Below are 20,744 nucleotides of genomic sequence, written 5' to 3'. Positions count from 1 at the left end.
TACCACAGCATGGCTTGATGAACAGGGCATAAGTCTGCGCCTAGGATTTGAACCTGTGAATCCTGGGCAGACAAAATGAAGCATTTGACTCAGCCACTACACCGCCGGGTTGGGTTTAATGCTTAAATATTCTTACGACATAAATGTGATGGAAAACTATGGCGCCTGTGTATTTTAGTTGGGGATATAACGCCTCCTTACTTTTCTACAGGATTCTGCAGCATTGTCTTGCGCCTTCTCAGCCTCAGCCTGGAATCAGCCTTTTCCTCAAGGAGCACTGGCTCCTTGTATGAGACCATGGCATTAAAAACGTGCATCTGTGAGCTCAGTGTGCTGGTTGCTCCGGGGTGTCCTTGCTTCTTGGCCCTCTCGGTGGCAGGATGCTTAAGTTAGGCTGGTGTGCTGACCTTACCGTGTGTACACTGTCTGCTGTATATGTGTCTATATGGAAACAGCCATGTTTAGATTAAGGTCAACGTCAGTTCAGAGCACGGCTTCCCAGTCGAACGCATGGCCACATGGAGCCCTCCAGCCCGCGCCCTGCCCTCCCCGAAGCCTGCCCCTGCAGTAGTGGAACCCTGGCTCCTGCCGTCTGACGACCACTCAGTCCTTTCTCCAATCCCGGTCTAGATGCATAGGGGCCTCACAGTTATTAACCAGTAACTGTTGAGAAAGAACTTTATCAAGTAGGGCTCTCTGCTTGCTCGGTGTCTTTTCCTGTAGTTGTACATATTCCAGTCATTTCCAAAGGTCCTTAGGTCAGCACCACTTCCCCCACCACTCGAAGTGAGTTTGTTTCTTCCATTCTCAATACGGTTAGACTCTCTAGTCTCATCTGCATGCCATCCAAGGATCCACCCACCTAAATCATTTTACTAATTTGTGTAAGTCAAGATTTGCTCTTTCCACTGTAAAAATCTGGGGATTTTGTCAAAGGCAGAGAGGCAAGTATCCGCCATTAAAGCATCCCACGGATTTCCTGACCTCTTCATTCCTCTCCCCCGACCCCAGCCCTGCGCAGCTCTGGGAAGCTGATCTGTGGATCAAATTGATAGCTTTGTGTTTGCAGAATGCCATATCAATGAGAGCGTACTCTACCTGGCCTTCACAGATGCTTCTTTCTGTTAGAAAGGTGAATTTGAGATTCCTCCGTGTGTTTTCATCTTGATAGCTCTTTCAGTGTTGGCACCTGATAGCATTACATTGCATGGATGTACCTCATTTGGGTGTCCTTTCATTTATGGAAGGTTATCTTTGTTCATTCAAGTTCCCTGCCTGTATAAATGAGGTGCAGTCTATATATGTGTGCTGGCTTTTTTGTTGACGTTCTATTTGAAAACATTGTGTAAATACCTAGGAAGATGGTTGAGGGATCACGTGTTAAGATGATGTTTAGCTCTGTAAGAAAGTGCCCAAGTGTCTTCCACAGTGGCTGCACCACTCGGCATGGGCAGCAGTGACGACAGAGAGTCTGTGCCGTCCTACCCCCCAGCCATGAATTGATCTCATTTATTTGTGTGTTGAGGCGTCTCACTTTGTTTCAACTTGCTTCTCTCTAATGATAATGATTTTGAGCATCTCCTTGCATGCTTATTGTATGCTTACACCTTCATTAGCGAGGTGTCTGTTCAGATCTTTAACCATTTTTCATTGGAATGTTTGTTTTCTTATTGTTAAATTTATGATGCTTTGTACATTTTAATACCAGCCCTTTCTTAGATAGGCTTCTTCCAAAGATTTCGCACAGTCTAGGGTTGGTCTTTTTCTTCTCTTAACAGTGATTGTCACAGAGTAGAAAATTTTAATTATAACAAAGTCCACCTTAACTGGATTTTTCATTGAAGACTCGTTCTTTCAATGTTGAAGATAAAAGGTCATTATGAAATCTCAGGTCATATCTTCTCCTTTGCTAGTTCTAGAATTTTGATAGTTTCGCAGTTTGTGTTTACATCCATGAACAATTTTTGTGAATATTTGTGTCATGTGAAAAGTTGGCATCTTTGTTAAGTTTTTTCCATATGGTCACCCGATTGTGCCATCACCATTTGTTTAAAAGACTAACTTTTCTCCATCAAATTGCCTCTGATCTTTTGACAAAGATCAGTTGCCCATGTTTGTGAGTCTATCTATGGACTCTGTGTTCTTTTCTATTTATCTCCTGGCACATTCTTACCCCAGCATCACACTCCCTGTACCTTTCTAAATCCTGGAATGGGGAAGTGCGGCTTACTCAACTTTGCTCTTCAGTGTTGTGCAGGATATTCCAGGTGCAGAAACGGTTTGTAGATATCTACAAAGTGTCTGACTGGGACATTGACTGGGGTTGTGTTGACTCTGTAGGTCCAGTCGGGAAGAGCTGACATCTTCATTATACTGAGTCTACTGATCGTGGAAGTGAAATACGTCTCCTATTAGGTAGGTTTTCTTTGCTAGCTTTTCACAGCATTTGGTAGTTTTCTGGATACAGATTTGTCTTTACTTGTTTAGATGTTTATGTAAGGATTTTATTTATTTTGATTTTGTACCCTTTTGTGAAGGGTATTTTCTTTTCTTTTAAATTCTCCTCATTCATTAGCAGCACAGAGAATACGCACCACGTGTTGCACTTTGACCTGTACTTCTTGTTATCATAATCCACTCTCATCAAGGCCTGTGATACGGTGCCCATTCCATTTGAACTTCAGAAATTAAGGGACTGAACAGTGTGACCACTGAGCTGCTGTGCCTCAGCTTAGGAGTCCCTGCTTAATGGTAGCCAGCTTGCTCCCCGGCCGGGGGCACAGGGCTCACACCACCGCCTTGTTCTGACCGGGGCCCCAGAGACCAGGGTGTGGTGCTGGGTGTGCTGCCCATGGATGCTGGTTCCTGGCCGCAGTGAGACAAGAGCTTCCTGTCCCCAGGATCGACGTGCCGCTCCCTCGGGAAGAGGATGCTCCCTGCCCGCTTCCGGCCCAGCAGGGGCCTGTGTGCCTCCTCTGACACTCTCCTTCGGTCATGCGCACAGAGCTGCATGGTCTGGACTGTTCCTGGGGCTTGTTCTCTACTCCCTCAGGGCGTGTGTTCCTGAGGCCTATTGTGCACAGGATCGCCCTTTATGGGGCTCCTGGGGCGATCACAGCCCGCTGTGCTGTGTCACAGGCTTGTGAGGTTTGTGGGAGGAATCGTGCACAGATTCAGACACACAGGTGCCCTCGTGAAAGGATGTGCAAGATGTTGGGCCTTCCCGGGAGGGAGCTGGGGACACAGGACACGCCTGGAGACTACAGAATTCCTGGGCGAAAGGGAAAAATGTTCAAACCTACATCCGCTGCAAGAATTGTTAATGCTAAATTTCCTATGACATGGAAGTAGCTGAAAATATATTGAAAGATAAAGATGAGATGTATTAATAAACATTATTTTAATTTTCAATGTTTTATATATATCAAAATCAGAAATTATTATAATTTTACATTCCTGGCTTTCAAGAAAGCCAAATTATCTATACTATTTGTAAAATGCATTTCTCTGCTTATCTTGTTTTCAAATGAGAATATTGCCGTGATTGACGACATTTTCTCCTAACAGAGGGACAGTCTTAAATATTTCTAAATATTAGCTTATTGAAACATCTTTTGCAGGATTCCAATGTGACTAGAATTGTTACAAAATAGTAATAAATCTAGGCCACTACCAAATGTTTTGTGAGAATGTGATAAGAATATATCCTGAATCAGTTTTAGAGGGGATCCGAACACAATAGTGATTTTTAAAATACCATTAAAGTGATTAAAAATACTGCTTAAATCATTGAAGATGAAATATATTAAACTTAAAGCTCCATTTCAGCTGACCGCAGAGACCCAACAAGCAGGCCTGGATCCAGGGACCAGCCCCATGGACCCACAGACTTGTCAGAAATAATATTTCTTGTTTTTTGTTTTGAGTAACTAAGTTTTAGAGTAGTTTGTTACACAACAAAGGCTAACTATATAAAAGTGAAGAAAAATTTGAAACTGCAAAAAATTTTAATAAGCAAAGAAAAGTCACCAACAATTCCAGCAACCCAAAATAACCAGTGAGAATATTTTGGTGTGTTTTCTATCATTTTTACATTTATTAGTTATGTAGCTAGAGAGTGAGAGACAGAGTGAGAAACAGGAAGATGATAGAAACGCATACAGAATTTATAGGATGTTATGTAATTGAAGTCTTGCGTTTTGCCCTCATTACCACTAATTAGCACTGTTTCCTGTCATTAACTATTTCTGGAAAGTAGGACATCACTGACTTGGAAACATCTTTCAAACACCACAATTTCACTCCTGGTCAGCCACATGTAGATGTTCCCCGACACTGATGGATGTGTGCACCTATGAATCCAAGTGCCATAAATCTAGTGTAATTGGGGTAAAATGAAACAAACAGACCTTTATGGGCCATCTGATGTTGTTCAGATTTATCTGAATAATTGACTAGGGGGTGAGCTTTGATTGCTTACATTTGTCACTGGGGACAGTGACTCCGGCCTTCCTGGGGTGTGTCCGCTGCCCCTTGCTGCAGGACCCAGCCTGAGGGGATGGGAAGAGCTGCTGGAGGAAGCCCTTCTTGGCCATTTACTCCCGTACCAGCTTAACCCCCAGCCTTGCTCCCTGGGGGCAGTGACCTGGGTGGGCAGACAGGCGGGCAGCCTCCTGCATGGAACTCATCCTGGAGAAGAGACAGCCCTTCAGGCTGCAGGTCTGCTCGGGGGGCCTGGGTCACCCAAGAGGACGGGCTGTTCTGAGGACTGAGGCTGCCTCGCGTTTACATTTGTTCACGTCTGAGTCCTAGGAGAAGAGGGGACTGGAATGGGGCCTACTCAGGCCACAGCTGGGGTGACGTTCAAGAAGCATGGTTCAAAAGCCACAAGCAGACCCACAGGAAGTCCAGACCTTCTTTTTGGGACACAAATCGCGTCAATGGACTTCGGGAGGAAGCTTCGCCTCTCTCGCTGGCCTCTCTCCTGCCGTCCCCATCCCATCCTCTCCTCCTGTAACACAAAGCTGGGAATTTGCCTGGCAGAAATGGTCCAGCAGCCTGGAGAAATGAGGACAGCCACACAGGACCGTCTTTCCTTGGGGGAACAGGGGAAGTAAGCATGAGAGTATGCCACTGTGATAGACATTTCAGGCTGAATTGACAGCTGCTGTCTTCACTAAAACTCCCAGGGGACATTGGGAAAGCAGGCAGGCTGGTTGTGGTCACCTGTCCCAGGGCATGCTGCCAGAGCTCAGCCCTGGGCATCGGGCACTTCTGCCGTTTCCTTGTTCACTGCTTCAGGGAGATGGGGCTGAGGGCAGGGCCAGGGGAAGTGGGGCACAACGGAGGCCAAGGATGTTTGCTCAAGTTGTACATGTGACAGTCCTAGGGGCCACCTGGAAGTAAAGGGCTGAGTCTTGTGCCCTCAGGAGCCAGTAGAGACAATGCAGTAAACCCTTAGATAAATGCAGTAAGAATTCTGCCTCTTCTCACCTCCAGGCTGGTGTGACTTGAAGAAACCCTGGTGAGACTAGAATGACGTTCATGCCAGTGCCCACGGTCTCTCTCTCAGAACTCTGCTTTTCTCAGTGCTCATCTCTTTGAACATTTGTTTTCCATTCGGCAGCACCCCCTACATGTCAAAATGCTCCTAAACAGCTCATAACAAAAGTCGCAGATATCAGTCCACTGGGGTAATCACAATGCAGAAGTTCAATGAAAACCAAATGTTTTCCTGAACGATGGGCTTTGCCTTTGAATTGTTGGTGGTTAGAATTGTCTCCACAGGCTCTCAGGTTATTGTAACACAGCAGGGCACTCTCAATCTCCCATTATACAAATGGCAGCCTTTATATTATATATAAATTATTATATTTTACTATATATTATAAATTATATATATTATATAAATTATATAAATATAATTTGTAAATTATATTTATATAATTTATATATTATATATATAAAAATATAATAAATTATACATAATAGACAGGCAGACCTGTCTATTAGAGGAGACCAAAACTGCATCTCCATGATCATTCTCCTCTGGGCACGTGCGTCTAGACCCCGAGGTCACGGCTGGGAATCCCTGAACTCAGAGGTGGGGCCAGGGTGGGCGTAGCCTTTGTAGCCCACCAAGCCGGCACACGGAGGAGCCTGCTGGTCTCGGCAGCGACTGAGAAACGGAAGGGCGTGCACATGCTGTTTCCTGGGATCCTGGGGATCCGGTCGCTCGAGGGGAAGAGGTGGGCTTTGCAAAGCGGATCCACACTATCCAAGCTCAGCACAGCCTGGGCAGCCCCATCCTGGCACCGAGTCCTGCTCCTCTGTGCTGCAGGCCCAGTGCAAATGAGGCCTTGGAGATGAAAGCTTCTCCCCATCCCTGAGCGCTCTCTGAATTTCAGGCCAAAAATTCTCCCTGTGTGTACAGCTCTGGAGAGAGGTTCGCGTGGCCCAAAGAGCTTAGTTGTTTATATAAAATGTGCACCATGTCCCGCCAGGTAAGTAGGTTTTAATTTCTTCAGAATATTGATTAATTGACTGATTCATTCATTCATCCACTCATTCATTTACTCATTGAATCAAACTCTGATTGAGCCAGGACTGTGTCCCTGGCCCTGTGTAAGCTCCTGGAATATCAAGAAGAAGAAGAAAGCACCGCCCTTGCCCCTGGGGAGTTAGATTCTAATGAGGGGAGACACAGAGGAAGCAAAGCTCCACCAGAGATGGCAAGAGCTGTGGCAGAGATGGAGAAGATGCTGTGCGAGCCACAGGAGGGCACACTGACTCTGCAGAGGAACACTGGACAGTTTGGAGGAGGTTCCTAAATGCTGATAGCAGAATGGCAAGGACAGTGACAACTGTGTCACTGGGAAGATGAAGCAGCAGGGACTCTCATTTGCTGCTGGCGGGAGTCATAGTTGTGAGGACCTTGTTGGAAGTGCTTTGCCCATGACCTCCCAAAGGTAAACATATGGTTTGGTTTCCTCTGACTGAGCAATTCCACCCAGGGTTTATTCCATGACACGTGGCTGCACACATCTGCCAGATGACTCTTATGGGAATGTTCATCGCCAGTCTACTCACAATAGTGGAGAACTGGAAACAACTCAACTTTCCATCAAATAGGATAGATAAGTAACTTGAGTATATTCACATGATGGAATACTACACAGCAACAAAAAGCAATAAGCTCCTGCCACCTGCAGCAACAGTGTGACTCTCCCAGACATCATGATGAGTGAAAGAGCAGGACAGAAAAGACCACCCACTAGGATCCTACTTCTATCTCTGGTGGTAGACCTCAGCATAGCCATTTCCCAGGAGGAGGGTTGTGACAAGGGAGGGGCACAAGGGGTGGAGGCATGGGAAATATTCTACATCCTGCCCCGGGAGGTGGTACACAGGTTGCATAGTGTCAACTGAGAGAAAGCTGCAGGTGATATTAGTGATGGAGTTCATTCAATACTCGGGGTGAGGAGTGGGACCCCGAGAACCAGTTCCACAGGGTGCTCTGATGGGACTGCTCCGAGGGTGTGAGGTGAAGGGCAGCTTCTGTCTCTTTTACCAACAGTGTACGTGCAGGGAAGAGGAGAAGAGGGAAAAAACTTGCCACTAGATTTCATCTATGTCACAAAGGATACAGTGCATCTGGGTGACATAAACAAGCATCTTCAGTCACACATCAAACAAGTTCAGAGACGCTGACGTTATCTACGTGTGGAGGGAGACGAGGACCAGGGTCGTTAACTATTCCCACAATCTCTAAGCAATGCAGCGGGGGAGGGTGAGAGCGAGCTGCCCTTCACCTCTTCCTGCTCTGCAGAGGTGCAACTGGCGTCTTCAGTCATGAGACGTGGGGACGCAAGGTCGTGTGACACAGGCTGAAGACGGCCTGCACGGCTCCTGCGCAGCACAGCGTGGGTGTTATCGGACTGACTTAACGCCTATGCAGTTTGTGGGCTAGATTCACCCATCGGGCCAGGGAGAGGGGTTCCAGAAACCTGTCCACAAGACATAGGTGACACTCGTGCAGCTGCATACTTCATATTCACGCAATTCTCTGAATGTATGTTATAACCCAATGACACATTTTAAAGTCAAAAATCAAGTAACAAACACACAGCACAGAATGTTATCACTTGATATCCTAGAACACAGAAAGCATCCCCAAGTCATAGGAATGATCAACAATAAACCGGAAAAATGATGTGATTCTGAAATGTACATGTTCCAGTACCAGGAAGATCACAGGATAGGTAGAGATCGGCTTGGGACTGACCGCAGGCACAGCCTGTGACTCTGGGCGACAGCTCCCTGGACCTCATTTCCTGCTGATTAACACTGGTGTTAACAACAAGGTAATCACATCTGAATTTGTGTAATATGGTGTCTGCACATACACTTTCATCAATAATTGTTACAGCAAAGACGTCAGTGTTTTCTACAGTGACTCCCATGTTTTGAAGCGTGAGCACCTACTTCAGTTTTTCCCAGTGAAAGTCTTTTTAGTTTTAAGTAGAAACCTTTTCAAGCACATGGAGAAGTAGAGAGAAAAGGGTAATAGCTACCCTAATACATCCATCAACCCATTTAATAATTCACATTTTGTTATATTTGCTACATTGTTTGCCTGAATTAGACTCTTTTAAAATCCATCTTATTATGGAAAGGCTGAGTATTAAAAACAGAGGAGTAGAAAGAATTGCCATGTAGCCAGCACCCGGCCTCCATCATTATGAAGTCATGGCTCATCTTGTTTCTGTTATAACCCCACCTCTTTTCCCACTTCCCACCCCAAAATTAGTAGAGACAAATCTCAAATAGGATATCATTTCATGCACAAATATTTAAATACACATTACTAAAAGAAAGGACTTTGTAAAATAGAACCACCAAAGCACCGCCATACCTTAAAAAATTAACAATAACCTAAGGCCTGAGAATGTGCATTTCTAACAAGCTCCCGAATCACGCTGATGCTGGTCTGTGAAGGCACGTTTGGTGGCACTGCTCTAGTTTCCTACAGTCCAGAGTTAGCTAGCTGTGTCCCCACGGAGACTTTGAATCTGTTTTTCTGCTCCTCAGGCATTTTGTTAAAATTGACTCAGCTAGATTCAGACATCAAATTTGTAGACTTTCATCAGGAGGCACCATGTCTGGCCATCTCTCTTTGAGACCTTTGTAGCCACCAATGACCATTCCTAGATCTGTTGTTTCATTAGGGGGTGCAAAATGGTTATGCCCTCACTCCATGGATCCTTTTTCATTCATTACCTGGCCCATTTCTATAAGGGACTTTCTCTCGTCAACTGTTTGAATACCCTAAGGTAGGGTTCTTACAGAAGTCAGGATAAATGCTTGAATCTCTCTTTTCATTAACCCATTTTCCAAAGATTGTGTTGGTTCTCTGGCATCCTGAGCCACCAAAGGGATGTTTTCTGTTTGCCTTTTTTTTAATCTATCCTAGTGAATTCGTGAATGCAGTCACGCCCGGTATAATGACGTTTAGGTCAACGACAGACCATGTATATGTTGGTGGTCCTGAAAGATTAGTACCATAGAGCCTAGGTGTGAAGGAGGCTATCCCATCTAAGTTAGTGTAAGTACACTCAGTGATGTTCACACAAGGGCAACACTGGCTAAGGATGGATTTCTCAGAACGTATCCCGTCGTTAAGTGATGCATGACTGTACAAATATTTTGGTGTCTTTCAAGTCACTGTTATTACTTTTGATGCTCAAATTGCTCCATCTTTGACTAATGGGAGCCTAGTCAGGTCAACTCCTGGGTCCTTTTGACAAGACTCGAGTTATCATTGATGGCTTCCTATCTTTGGATACGACAAGATTTTCATGCTCACCTGCTACATTGCTTGTCCCAGACCTGGAAGCAGCCATTTCTCCCAGGAGCCCTGGTTGCAGTTAATGAGAAATGGTGCTTGGAGTCCACAATCTAGACACTAGAAGCTTTCACTAGTGATGGGTGTGTCATTGTTTCCAGACATTTTAGTGCATAAAGCTGGAAAGCGTTTTTTAAAATACAACGTATAATGAGTTGATCAGACTGCTTCTGGTTAAAATTCAGGAGCTATTTCACTTGATCCCATCAATCTTAAGTCTCAGAAGAACAACCCTAACCATAGAGTCAATAACACGATTGTGAATACCCTTTAAGTTGTTCTTTCTTTTGTATGTTCTTCCTGTTCTTCGGGTATGTCTTACTAAGGATGTACAGTCAAATGAGTATTTTAAAGTCACATGGAATAGTTTCTGTCTTTGTGGTCATGCCACAAATCAGTAGATGGCTAGGTTTATTTATTTCAATTTGCTCTTGACTTCTAGGGATTTCTTTCCTGAATATTTCACTTCATTTTATACTTGTATAAGACTACATTCATGGTTTCAAAATCACACCTACAAAGTATATTCAGTGGAGTCTAGCCTCTTCCTTCCTCCTTGTCACGATCCCTTCTTCCCCTTATATGGAATCATTTAAAAATATTTATGGCTTATCTTTTCATTTAGAAAACAAATGTTTACATTGGATAGTAGTTCCACTCGGCATTCGTCGATTAATAAAATAAACAAGGACAAAAAACAACAATGCATTTGGTAGTGTTTTTAAGTAAATTTGTTAAGTATATTAATCCCAATGCATTGATGTACAAGTAGAAATTGTTAGTCCTCCTGTCTCTTCAGCTTATGATAAATCTACTTGTGCAAATCTTGAGACTCAGGAACCACAGGAGGATTACCACATTTCCATTTTTGTCCTTTTATTTATTTAGGTGTCCCTTTTTTAAAAAGGTAAACTTTTAAATTTTGGAATCACTTCAGATTTACAGAAAAGTGACAGAGATAGCACAGAGAGTTCTCGCATACCCTTCGCCCAGTTTCCCCTATTGTCAACGTCTAAAATCACACGGTCCATGTGTCCAAGCCAGGACACTAACATCGGTAAATTACTATTAACTAAATGCCAGACTCCATTCGGAGTTCACTAGTTTTTCCACTAATGCCCTGTTTCCAGGATCTGATCCAGGATGCCATATCATTTTTAATGTCTTTCCATTTTTAATTGCCTTAAAAATCTACCAAGGTTAAAGAGTGCTCTCATCTTATAGGCGATAAGGGAAAGAAACCAAATGCTTTACTGGCAGTGGGATGATCACAGGATTTAAGTCCAAATCTGGGAGGAATCTGCTTTTATAAGAGGCAATTTGGTTTAGGGGAAGAAAATGCAGTCTCTGGAATTAGGCAGACCTGGGTGCGAGTCCTAGTTTGGGTTTGCTACTTAGTAGTTGGGGTGTCTTGAGTAATTTATTTAATATCACTGAGGCGTAGTTTTTCGTTTTTAAAATGGTAAGCTAAAATATCCCTCACAGGGAATAGGGAAGTTTATAAACAATATATGTGAGGTGTTTGGACTGTAATATATACTCAACAAATGGGCACTGCCATTGTCATAGTGTCAGTGCTGTCAGGCCTAAGATAGCACTTGGGAACTGGGTGTCTGGTCATCTGCCACCCGGAATGTAATTGTCTTGTATACTCAGGTATGTAGTTTTTATTCCAGTGGCTCATTGTCAGGTCAGTACTCTGATATCCAACCTCTGATTAAAGTGACACTACGTAGAGGAAACCCTGTGGCTAGCCATGAAGCATGGTCTGACACAGTGCCAGAAGGTGAGAGGGTAGCACAACGGCCCCAGGCAGGGCTCCCCTCTGCTGTGCACAGGGTGCCCTGGGAGTGGGCATCCGTGGAGGGCACCAACACCACCACAGTGGGGGGCTTTCTGAGGGCCCTTGGCATCTGAACCTGCAGGGACTCATCCATCACTGTCTGGCCCTGTTTCTGAGATGGGACTTTCCACCAACAGGTATTGACATTACTCCGCAGACATCTTACCAGATAAGCATCTAATAAGTTAACATATATATGTTTTATTTCTGAAAGGACTGTTGACACTTTTTAAGTGCTTTCTGACAAGGTTTTTTGGTGACAGAAAACAAATGCTCCTTTGTAGACTATTACTACAGCCTAGAATTCTGGGGAGCGTGTATGTGTGTGCCTGTGTGTATTTCTTCCTCTTCCTCTTTTGCAAGGATACAAGAGATTTTTGTGTCACTTCCCAAAATAGAACTCAAACGTAAGTCGGTGAAAGAAGCGTGAAATAGGTCAATTGCCATAAGTATAAGCACCAGAAGGAAGCGGGGTTCAGCTGTAAAAGAATTTGTGCTGAGACTGCTGGCGTCTGTTCTCTTAAGGACTAAGGGACCAATTTGGGGGGTGACACAGATGCTCTATTGTCTCAGCGCTGACTGCATGCATCTTCTCTCCCCAGGATGGTCACCTCTAGGATGGAGATCGTGTTGCTGGTCACCATTGGGCCCACACTGGCAGATGTAAGCCTGATGGTCATTAGGAAGCTCAACATGGGGTTGGGGACAACATGCTGCTCAGGGATGAAGACGCAGGGCACGTTCTTCCTTCCACGGGCAGGTGAAGCAGTGGCTGGTTTTGAACAGCAAAACCACACTTTTGGGTACTGCTGCTGGTGTTCCAACGCAGTGGCATGGGACATGGAATCCAATTCCACGTCAGCCCAGCCAGAGCGAGGCTGCAGCTCCCTGGGCTGCTGGAAGTGTGCCTTAGCGGCTCGGGCTGCAGGCACGGCTTCCACCCGACTTCAACAGTCTCCTCTTTGCTGCCTCATTGCTTGCTCACCACGGTGGGTCATTTGTCCACACGGCACAGAAGACTGTCTGCATCCTGCCCCCAAGAGAGACAGCATTTTCCTGAGGGGACAGGGTTTTGATTTCCCATGATTAGATTTTGTCACATTACTTGGCACTCTACCAGGTGCAAGGGGTTCTCTAGTACATGAGATGATAATTTTTAAAAAACCTTCAAATTTGATTTTGTGACCCAGTCCCTTCCATGTGACTTTCTGAGTAAGTACCAGCCCACACTTCTGGTTTCAGATGATTCTCACTCATGCTTACTTATTTTTCCCATTGTTGGTAATATCTCCCAGTCACCACAATGCTCATCCATTGTCTGATTCCCAGAACAAAACACAGTTAGAGATTGTTCAGAGTTTTAAAAGAGTTTTATTTTATTCCATTCAAGTTAAAAATAGTATCAGATGTAACAGACTTAGTTAAAAGTCAAAGATTGAAAATAAAACATGTCCTAGTACAGATTGCTAGCTCTGTGGAAACCAGTTCTAACTTCATTTGCAATGGTGATAGGCCTTAGTTGGAACAATTATGGAGGTTATTGGGAGAATGGTCAGGGAGAGGAATGAAGTATTGTCTACGTATCCTCTTCCACCTCAGCACAAACACACACGCACGGAATCACTGTTCTTGAGCCTGGAATGGAAAGCTGAACAGAGAGGAGAAGTCTTAGAGACCCAAGTGGGAACACGCTCAGCCAGAAATTGCTGTCCCTTCTCTTTGCCAGGCTCTGGGCCAGGCATGGGTCGGCAGACATAACCGTGAGCAAGTCAAGGGGCCTTGCCACCAGGGACTCCCTGTCTAGCGAGGCAGACAGGCTCACACAACAATAATTAGAGTGCAGAGTGTGGAGCCTGACACTAGCAGTGGATACACAGAAGTGTGCAAGCAAAAGAAGGAAGTCTCCAATTTGCCTGGAGTCATAGAAAAGACAACACAGAGGAAATGGCCCCACTCTGGGCCCTGAAGGGTGGATCAGCTGGTGGAAAGAAGTAGAGGGCATTCTGACATCGGGAGAAGCCTGTGGAAAACCAGGAATGTTCAACACTTTTGCATGTCGAGTTGTCCCAGATGGCTAAAGGAGGGGCTGTGTATCGGGGTGGGAGAGAGACACAGCTTGAACGCTGGCTGTGGTCAGGTCCCACATACCTCATATGTCTCTGAAGGACATTCAATATGTCAGTGGAGACAACAGGGATTCAGTGAGGCTTTGTCAGATTTTCATTTTAAAAGTGCTCTTGCAGTAGCAGTAGTTGGACTGACAGAAAAACAAGCTTCAGGAGCCTGTGACTATCACCAAGAGGAGGCCCCAGGATTCCCAGCCCTGGGATTGGGGGGCAGGGCTGAGGGGTGCAGACTCAGGAGGGATTTCTGAGGTGGAATGGACAGGACGTGACACCCAATCAGAAGGGCCTGGTTGAGAGAGAGAGAAAGGAAGGGGCAGGTGTGACTTGGGTTTGGGGCCAGCATCAGCAGGGGGGAATGGAACGGAGATCCTTGGAACCAGACAGACCCAGCTTCCAACCCCAGCTGTCCTGCTATCAAGTAATGCATTCATGGGCGGGTCACTTTTCAGAGCCTCCATTTGTTCCTTAAAGAAGAGTAATGAACAGGATTCGGTGGGAGCTGATGAGATCCTGGAGGCCTGGGGCAGAGAGATCCGAGGCAGGATGGAGGCTGTCTGTGAGGATTATTGTAGGCAGGCTCAAAGCTATGCCCTGTCACAGGACCGGTGGGTCATTGGAAGAGGGCCTGTGATGAGTACTGTTGAGAGTAGGGAAAGGAATGCTGGCAGGGTCTATGCCAGGGAGGCAGTGGGGGACGTTCCCACTGAGAGGATTTGGAGGCTTATGGCATTGGGATGCTGCTGGTCAGGATGCGGTGGTGAGAAAAAGTGTCAGATGCTTGGTAATTGCTACAAATTTAAAGCTACATCAGATCCTAGACCAGAGCTCAGTGCAGGAGGAAGAACAAAGGACCCCCAGGCCCTGGGAACTTGAGTTGGCTTTTCTGCCCAAGTCCATCGAGGAGTTAACGGGAGAAAGGGGCTCTGTGTGAAAGTGCTCATCAGAGCAGCACAGAACACTGAGACCCAGGAAGCGGGCTGGAATAACTCCCGTGAAGGAGTAAGGCCGAGCACGCCACAAGCAAGGCTGTGTAGCGAGGCTTGGGGGCCCAACACACCCATGTCAGAGGAGTCGGCCTCCGCAGACCCACTGGGAACTGCTCCTTTACCCCCACAGGGGAAGCCAGTCCAGCCTCTGAAGAGGAGTTCCAAGTCTCCACCGCACAGAGACCCACCACCAACAAACAGACGCAACAAACCAGCCGCTGCTTCCCACGGCCTCCTGCAGACCCTTCTCGGAGCTGCACGGCCACACTGGGCCTCCACAGTCTAAGAGAAATCAAGGGACTGGAGTGGAGCCAAAGGAGAGCAAAACATGATCCAGGGAGTGAGAAGAGGACCCACGAGGCAAGTTAACGAAACCGGGGCTGATTTGCCTAAAACAGCAAAGAGGAAATGGGAACGGCGTTCACATTCATGAAGAGGGGCCGGGGTCCAGTTATTTCCCAATTTCAAGAGTACAGAATAACAGGCAAATGGCCTAACTTGCCACGAGAGAGATCAGGTAAAGAAGGAGTTTCCCAAATGTCTGTACCTCTTGGAAGGGCCTGCCCTGGAGGAGCTGTCAAGTACGGTTGTCCCCTCTCCCTGGGGGCAGCCTGCTGGAGACTAGATATGAGGCCCTGGCTTGTCTCCAGAGACCCACCAATCCCAGCTCTCCTGGCGCCTGGAGCCTGGCATCTCTTCAGAGCAGAAACCTGACAAGGGTGTGGCCAGCCTGGACCATGGGAGCATCTGTGCTTCCCCTGGTGGGGCTCCCGATCCAAGAACAAGCCTGACTTTAATCCCGTTTTCTCTTTGCTGTGTTCGAGATACAGCCAACAGCAGGCGCCTGCAGGTTCTTTGGCAGCTGGTAGGAAGTGTCTTACACCTTCCGCAAGTGGCAGTTTGGTCTGATCGGTGTGTGTGGTTCCCGGCACAGTGAAGATACTCAGAGAACCCTGGGAGGCTCCAGCTCCCGGGCAGCTCTGCTCTGCTGGCTATGGCTGCTACCGGGCTCACGTGTACTGTCCACCACTGGGAGTTCAGTCCCTCAGCCACCCATTGCTCACGGAAGGAACCGAGTCAAGACACAGAACCAAGCCTGAGGGCCTGCCTCCCCCCGCCCCCAAAACACCACGTAGGAGACGTATTTACCCACAGACAGGATAACAGTGCAGTTTGTTAGTAACCAGGACACTTGTGATAGTGAAGGAGGGGTGCTGTTGATAATCACGCTAGAACAAAACTGCCACCTATGGCCACACAATCTATCACTCATATTCAAAGCTCAAAGATAAGAGGGAGGTGCCCTCGGTATTGAAATTCTTCAGGAATCCTTGGAAGCTAGAAGAAAATACAGAAAAGGAACATCTGTTTTATCAAATGTGTATTAGTTATCTATTGCTGCTTAACAAGTCACTTCCCCATATTAGTGGCTCAAAGCCACATTCATGATGTCCTGCAGGTTCCGTGGGTGGGGAATGCGGGAGCGGCTTAGCCAGACCGTCGGCCTCCGTCAGACACTGCCCTGGCTGCCACCATCTGAAAGCTTGACTGTGGCTGGGAGGTCCACTTCCGAGCTGACGCACTCTCGGGGCTCCTTGGCAAGAGACCTCGGCTTCTCCCTCAGTTCTTCCCCACGGGGCTGCTTGAGTGTCCTCACCACAGGGCTGCTGGTGTCCCCAGAGACAGTGACCCGAGTCCCTTAGGCCTGTCCTGATCTCGTCTCAGACTCATGCACTGCCACTGTGGCCACTTTTCCTTCATTAGAACAAGCCACTGAGCCCAGCCCACACTAAGAGGCACGGAGGTGAAGCTTTCCTTGTGGAATGAAACACAGTCTTCAAGTGTTTGGCCATTGTCGTGAGTTCCTGTCTGCCTTTCTCCGAGCGCTGCCTTTTCATTCAGCCTGCCCCAGGGAACCCCGGGAAAGCACGGGCGTGTGCAGCCAGGAGGGCTGTCTCAGAAGCTGCTGTTCTGGCCACGCTGGCTCTCCGCTCCTCCCTGGGGTTTTCAGTCACTTGGGGTACTTCAAAGATGGGCTCTCTTGGGAGGTAATGAGTTCCCCATCACGGTATGTATATAAGGGGAAGTGGGATGGTCAATCGGCAGGTGACACAGATAAGTAGAGATGGGGAGGATTTAGCCTAAGCGACCTCCCGTGTCCCTCCTGACCGAGAGCATCCATGAGTTCCTGATCCCCCCAGGAACATGTTTACTTTGGCATCTGGATGGGCCACATAAGTACCGAGTCTGTGCTGTGTGGTAACGGAGGTGTCAGAGCCAAGAGGGGTTAATCGGCCCAGAGGAGGCTCTCAGGAGCAGGTTTCTGAGGAGGTGAAGGCATGGATTCTTGAAGGGAGAAGATCTGGGAAAAGAAGCGGGTGCGAGGATCAGGAGCCTCAATCTCCCCAACAGATGGAATTGACACGATTTCCAAAATGGTAATCATGGGGGGTTGTCCATTTCCTTTTGCAGCAAGCCTTGGGAGCTGTGCTTGGAGAGGTCAAAGCTGTTCTGGGAGCCCATGTCTGAAGCTCCATCAACAGGTGGAGCTACAAGGAGGCCGGCCCTTCACTTACACAGAGATCAGCATCGGCTGCCTGGAAAATCCTGGCTTAGGAAAATCGGCCTCCATTTTCCACCTGCTGGTACTCAAAGCAGATGGAGCCAAATGTGAGCTTGGGTAAGAGATCAGTGCCCTGTTCGTGGTGAATGCCCAGGCTGTTGAACAAAATAGCACACAGGCACAGGGCAGTTCTGGAGAGGAAGGGACAAGGAGCCACCTATCTGAGATTTCAGGGAGCAGATCCTGGCCTCCGACCCATACCGTCACCTACCAGTCCAGGGCCGAATGCCATGCCGGCTCTCACTTACTGTGAGCGAGGAGGTGGTTCCCACGCAGGGGCCCACCATCTGCCCCAGGGGAGGTCTGCTCTCGGCCCCGCTGGCTGTTACTGAGGAGCGTGGAGTCCTCATGGACATAGCGCCAGCCCGGGCTCCCTGCTGCACGGAGACGGGGACTAGAAGGCTGAGGAACCAGGGCTTGCGGGTGGATTTCCCTTCCTGTCCTCTTCCCCTTGCACTGGCTCTTCTGTTTCATTCCATCAGGAACAAACCAAGGTCAGTGCTGGGGCACATTTAGCCCCTTGGAAAGAGCTCTGCAACTTCCAGGTTTAAAAAAAGAAAATTGGACTCCTACAGTCAAGGCTAGCAGCTGGATATTAAAGATGGAAAAGAAGTGGGTCTTTAGGAGGGAAAGTGTGTAATGCCCAGCACCTACCAGGTCCATTACGAGCGGACAAGGTGACCAGTCAGGAGGATTCAAGGGGCCGGAGCTGGACTGTCCCCAAGCTGGTCCGTCCCCTTGACTTCAAAGGAAACAGTGTTTAAGTTTCAGGAGCAGCGTTTCTGAAAGTTCTCTGGAACACAGGGATCAGAACCGCCCCAGTCCCAGTGAAACTGTCCTTCTCAGGCCACCCTTCCTAGGGAGAATCGCCACTGCAAACGCCAGGGCGGGAATTCTCACCATAGCTCAGGCGTCACATCAGCCTTCCATGCTCACAGCCCCCTGGAAGGTTTGCCTCTTACTTTCCCCTAACAGATGTGTCCTCGAAGTCTGGCAGTCAGAAACACACAGGCTGTGTCTGCAGACAGCTCTGGTGGGGGCTCTGACGTACCTCCTAGCTGTGTGACTATGGGAAAGCTACTTAACCTCTCTGTGCTGCAGGTTCTCATTCGGATAGTCAGGATTTTAAAATGAAATAATGCATGGGAAGCACTTTAGCACAATCCTACGATTATTTGAAGTACATAATAATTGATGTAGCAGTTAACAAACAATCGAATGCTTATTAGAAAGTTTAAGTAGCCAGCTCACACGGTTCGTTTGATAGTCCTGATTTGTCAGTCTGTCCTACCAGACAGAAAAGTCTCTGAGGCAAGCGGGGGTTCTCATTAGTCGGGTTTCTCAAGCCCCTAACACAGCGTTGCTAATTGCTGATGGAGCAAACGAATGAACAAGGAAAGGCTGTGCAGAGCGGGTATGTGGCAGGGCTGGACCCTAGCCTTGCTTCCAGGAGTGTTGAGATGCCCTGGCACTGACGGGGGCCTCTGGGCCAGTGGGTCCCGCTTTTGGTTTGTGAAGAAGGCCTGCGCCTTATTGAGAGGGTTGAGGGTTCCTGGGCACTGCAGACACGTGGGGGCAGGAGGCAGATGGAGCAACAGCCACTTTCCAGTAGGAAGGAATGGTGAGGGAGGGGGTTTCCTCAACTGCGGGCTCTTGGCCCCTGAGACTGGGTGGGAGGGCACAGGACAGGCTGCGGCGGGGCGCTTGGTCCTCTGGCCTGCCTGCACAGTGGAAGCACCTGGGGCTTTGACTCAGGCTCTGCCCATTTGCAGGGATTCCGAGTTAATTAATCTGGGTGGGGTGGTTTTATCTCAACGCGCTTCCTTCTAATAAGTCGCCAAGGTTGGGGATCGCCATAGCCCCCCAAGGTGGGTCGCAGCCCCCCTTGATACAGCCAGCCAGCCCCTTGAGTCTGCGTAACCCCCTCGCTGAGCTCCGGATGGTCCCCAGAGGGCACTGGAGTCCTGACTTCACAGCTCAGGGAGGCTGCAGTGGAGGAGGCGGGGACGCCAGGAGCCAGGATTGAGGGCAGGGCCCTCCACGCGCGGCATGCTGCCCACCCCCACCCCCAGCGGTCCCCTGGGTCCCCGGCCTGGAGAGTCCCATTCCAAGGGCGTGGGAGGGCGCCCGGGAATCTGTATTGCTCACACACAAACCCAGATGCTTCTCTGGATCAGGCAAGTTTGGGAAACATCGCCATGCGCTCTTTCCTGGGTCCAGGCCATGGGAAGGAAACGGGAGTCAACCCGCCCCCGGAAACCTGAAGCACTGCGTCAGAACCGAACGCCCGGAGCCGCCCGCCCCTGAGTCCAGGCTGATTCCTCAGGCCGCCGCCGTCGGGGTCGGTTTTGAGACGTGGGCGGTGGACCGCTTCTCAGACCCGCCACCCGCCTCCTGCAGGTTCGCCGGGAGTGGGGGAGGGATCCGCGAGCCACCGCTCCCCGCCTCCGACTGGGAAGCTGGGCCGGGCCGCGGACCGTGCCGCTGGCAGCCGGCGCCCGCCCCCGCGGCCGCATCCTCCGGGGTGGGATGCGAGCGCTCCGGGCGCCCGCGCCGCTACCAAGCCACGTCTGCGACGCTGGGCGCGCCGACCCAGGGAGCCCCGCCCCCAGCCGCCCCGGGCGCGACCGTGTGCCCTCTCTAGAGCCCGCGGGACGTCGCCGGCAGCTGGGTGCGGGGGAGACGATCGTTTGCCCCTGGTAATGAGGCCGGTGACTGTTGGCCGGGGATCCAGACCACTGACCTCCTTCTCTCACCAGGGATCTTCCTCCTCCCGGCCTAAGGCTCAGGCTGGCTCCTGCCAGCACAGCGCGCGCGCACACGGGGGAAAGCTTTGAAAAAATGACGGCGTAGACGAGCTCACCGGCGGCGGGGCTGCGGAGCGGTTGGAGTTGACTCCCTGCAGCAGGGAATCCCTCGGTCCCACGCCCGCTCCCCGCCCGCAAGCTGCGGCACTGAAGGCCAGGGACGAGGGCAGCGAGCGCGCCGCCCGAGGTAAGTCGCCGAGCCCAGGCGGCTCCCCGCCGGCGCCCAGCTCTCCTCTCCCGCCCGCCGCCCGGGATCGGCCGCTGCTGGGGACCTCGCCCCGAGGGGCACCACTCGCAGCACTGGGGCGACGCCAAGTGGCGGGGCTGCCCCGCGAGGGGGCGCACTGGGGCGCAGCTGGGGGTCCTGAGGCTCCTGGCGGAGGGGACAGCCCCCCACCAGATGCCAATTCCCGGCGGGAGAAGGAGCGCTTGGGTCGGGCCCAGAAGCTGCCTGC

At 49.1% G+C, this 20,744-nt stretch overlaps 1 protein-coding gene and 1 long non-coding RNA gene across 4 annotated transcripts in view; one reads left to right on the top strand and one right to left on the bottom strand.

Annotated features, from left to right (window-relative positions):
* LOC138919087 (ral-GDS-related protein-like) overlaps window positions 1-15,293 on the top strand; it is a 34,546-nt gene extending 19,253 nt beyond the window's left edge. For 2 of the 3 annotated variants that reach the window (XM_070243121.1, XM_070243120.1), the window contains one exon: window positions 12,350-13,208. In XM_070243121.1, coding sequence (XP_070099222.1) covers window positions 12,350-12,833 — 484 coding nt within the window. In that variant the 3' untranslated portion in view covers window positions 12,834-13,208. Of the gene's footprint in view, window positions 1-12,349; window positions 13,209-14,989 lie in introns of those variants that run through there. The other variant, XM_070243119.1, reaches the window with a different exon arrangement.
* Window positions 13,096-19,708, bottom strand: LOC138919089 (uncharacterized). Its single transcript, XR_011428991.1, has 2 exons — window positions 18,137-19,708; window positions 13,096-17,221 (listed from the first exon to the last, which is right to left on the bottom strand). It is a non-coding gene; the product is annotated as an uncharacterized lncRNA (long non-coding RNA).
* Window positions 19,709-20,744: the final 1,036 nt, after the last annotated feature.

Source organism: Equus caballus, chromosome 19 (genome assembly GCF_041296265.1).
Source record: "Equus caballus isolate H_3958 breed thoroughbred chromosome 19, TB-T2T, whole genome shotgun sequence".
NCBI lineage: Eukaryota > Metazoa > Chordata > Mammalia > Perissodactyla > Equidae > Equus > Equus caballus.
The sequence above is the reverse complement of the archived record's forward strand: the minus strand, read 5'-3'. Positions and strand labels throughout refer to the sequence as shown.